Source organism: Penaeus japonicus, unplaced genomic scaffold (assembly GCF_977035675.1).
Source record: "Penaeus japonicus unplaced genomic scaffold, GWHDUDI00000001_assembly GWHDUDI00000024, whole genome shotgun sequence".
Lineage (NCBI taxonomy): Eukaryota > Metazoa > Arthropoda > Malacostraca > Decapoda > Penaeidae > Penaeus > Penaeus japonicus.
Genome location: NW_028234426.1, coordinates 10,050,611 through 10,053,110, shown reverse-complemented (window position 1 = coordinate 10,053,110; position 2,500 = coordinate 10,050,611). Strand labels below are relative to the sequence as shown.

The 2,500-nt window shown below is 35.5% G+C and overlaps 1 protein-coding gene across 1 annotated transcript; it reads right to left on the bottom strand.

Moving 5' to 3' along the window:
- Positions 1–651: 651 nt before the first annotated feature.
- Positions 652–1,403, bottom strand: LOC122264911 (uncharacterized). Its single transcript, XM_086550664.1, has 2 exons — positions 1,271–1,403; positions 652–1,165 (listed from the first exon to the last, which is right to left on the bottom strand). The coding sequence occupies exons 1-2, from the start codon at positions 1,271–1,273 to the stop codon at positions 677–679; spliced, it is 492 nt and encodes a 163-aa protein (XP_086406790.1). The 5' UTR covers positions 1,274–1,403; the 3' UTR covers positions 652–676.
- Positions 1,404–2,500: the final 1,097 nt, after the last annotated feature.

The window sequence follows — 2,500 nt, the reverse complement described above, 5'->3', positions numbered from 1 at the left end:
ATATATGTACATATATATACATATACATACATACATACATATATATATATATATATATATATATATATATATAATATATTATATATAATATGTGTGTGTGTGTGTGTGTGTGTGTGTGTGTGTGTGTGTGTGTGTGTGTGTGTGTGTGTGCACTTTGACACACAGATATATATCATATATACAGATATATATGTATATACATATATATATATAAATGTGTGTATGTGTACATATTCATATACATACATACATACACATACACACATACACACACACACACACACACACATATATATATATATATATATATATATATATATATATATATATATATATATATATATGATACATACACACATATCTATATATATAAATGTATATAAATATTCATTTATATACGCGTGTACATGTGTGTGCGCGTTACTGTGTAGAATTGACTGGTTTTCAAAACTATTCTTGAGGCTTCTTTTGGAAAGCAATAACCTTTGATATACAATACTTGTAACATTTTGAGGGGCGAGGCTGGCCGGCCTTCGAAACGTTTTGTGTCACTTTTTATGCATGTGCCCTTTTTTACACAGATTTAGGGGAATTATATTTTTTCCAGACTTGTTGAAAGATATGTGATGATTTTGAAAATATACATATATATACATATTTAATTTATTAATACTTCTCACATACAGATACAACCGTTTTCCATCTTTTCTAATCGTACGACAGCCTCTGACGTTATGTCATAATCCCCCAGGGTCTTATTGTTCTCCATCGCCTTATCAGCCACCATCACACGATGCCTGCCAGACTTTAAGGTTTGATCTTCGTCTTCTAACATTTCTTTCAACTCTTTAATGGTTGTCAGTTCATTGACAACCGTCTGAATCACCTTATTTGAGGGCGTTATCACATTGAGGAAAAACATGCTTGTTCCTCCACCTCTTAGACGAAGGATAAGATGTAACACAGCCTCCGACTTGATGTTGTACGAAGCGAGTGTCCTTCCATCCTCAAGTTGATTTCCATCATGGATGATCCGTTGTTGGTCAGGTGGTATACCTTCTTTATCTTCTAATTTTGCTTTTAATACCTCTACGGTATCTTGAGGGCTTATTTCTATAGTTACCGTCTTCCCAGTCAGCGTTTTTACGTATACCAGCAGTGTGCTCTGTAAAACAAAATTGGCACTCATCAACTTTAATGTTTCTTATACACAAGAACGTTTAACACATTTCCAGCATAACATTAGATACCAATTTTGATAATTTCCTACCATTATGTGAGTATTTGGATGAAATTAAACTATTCAGTCGACGATTTCCAGACTCTACCAAAAATAATGTTTAGTTTGAACGCTAGACGGGTACCAACTAAACCAAAGTGGAAGGCCGACACCGTATAGAGGAAAACATCTTTTACAAGATACCAACACCCCCGGCTCTAGCCAATGCTATAATCTAGTACGTATCCATTCTGAATAGAAGCTATCGACTTCTTTCATTAATCTAGCTTACATATGCAAAACCCACTCCGAATAAGAAGAGGGAGAATGAATCGAGCGTCTGGCAGTCCAGTCTCTCTGACCACCATATCGAAGAGCAGGAGGAATAAGGATAAGCCAGATTATCGGAGCAGATGCTATGCCGGGCTAGTATGCACCGAGGAATTTGACATTGGTGTTGGTGCTAAACAAAACATGAGGGAACTGTGGTAAGCTAGTTGTAGTTGTAAGTTTTCATTCATTATTTTTACATGTAAATACGATATGTCACAGTAAAAGATTATAATATTGCAATTGCGAGAAACGTGTGTGTGTGTATGAGCGTATTATATATATATACATATATATGCACACACACTTATATCTCTGTGTGTTATATGTCCAAGGTTGTAGGGCACCAAAGCTCTGAGGAATCAGTAATACGTTCCGGCTCAACAACCGCTGCCATTATCAAACAAAAGATAAGACACATTGCACCATGTAGTTTGCAACATAACAGACAGATACCATGTCATACAAATTTTTACCTGAATATATTTAAACATTTGTATATATTAAAATGCGTTACTGCATTCTACCATCTTCTCACACATATAACCTTGGTAACTTGATTTGGGACTTGAATTTGTGATTCCGTGGCTGCCGAGCGCCCGCGGGAGATATTCGTAAAAATTCGCTATCACTGTTCTGATAAGAACACATAGGTAATGTCCATGACATCTCATAAGGCGTCTGGTTGAACATCTCTATTGACGGGTCGTGTAGCCGAGCGGTATCAACCGTGCCTGTCGATCTTACGGCGCGGGTTCGAGTCCCGGTCAGGGAGGTAAAAATTTGTATATATATATATATATATGTGTGTGTGTGTGTGTGTTTGTGTGTGTGTGTGTGTGTGTGTGTTTATGTACATATATACATGTATATACATATGGACATATATAAATATATACACACACACGCATATATATATATATATATATGTATATATATGTATATATATGT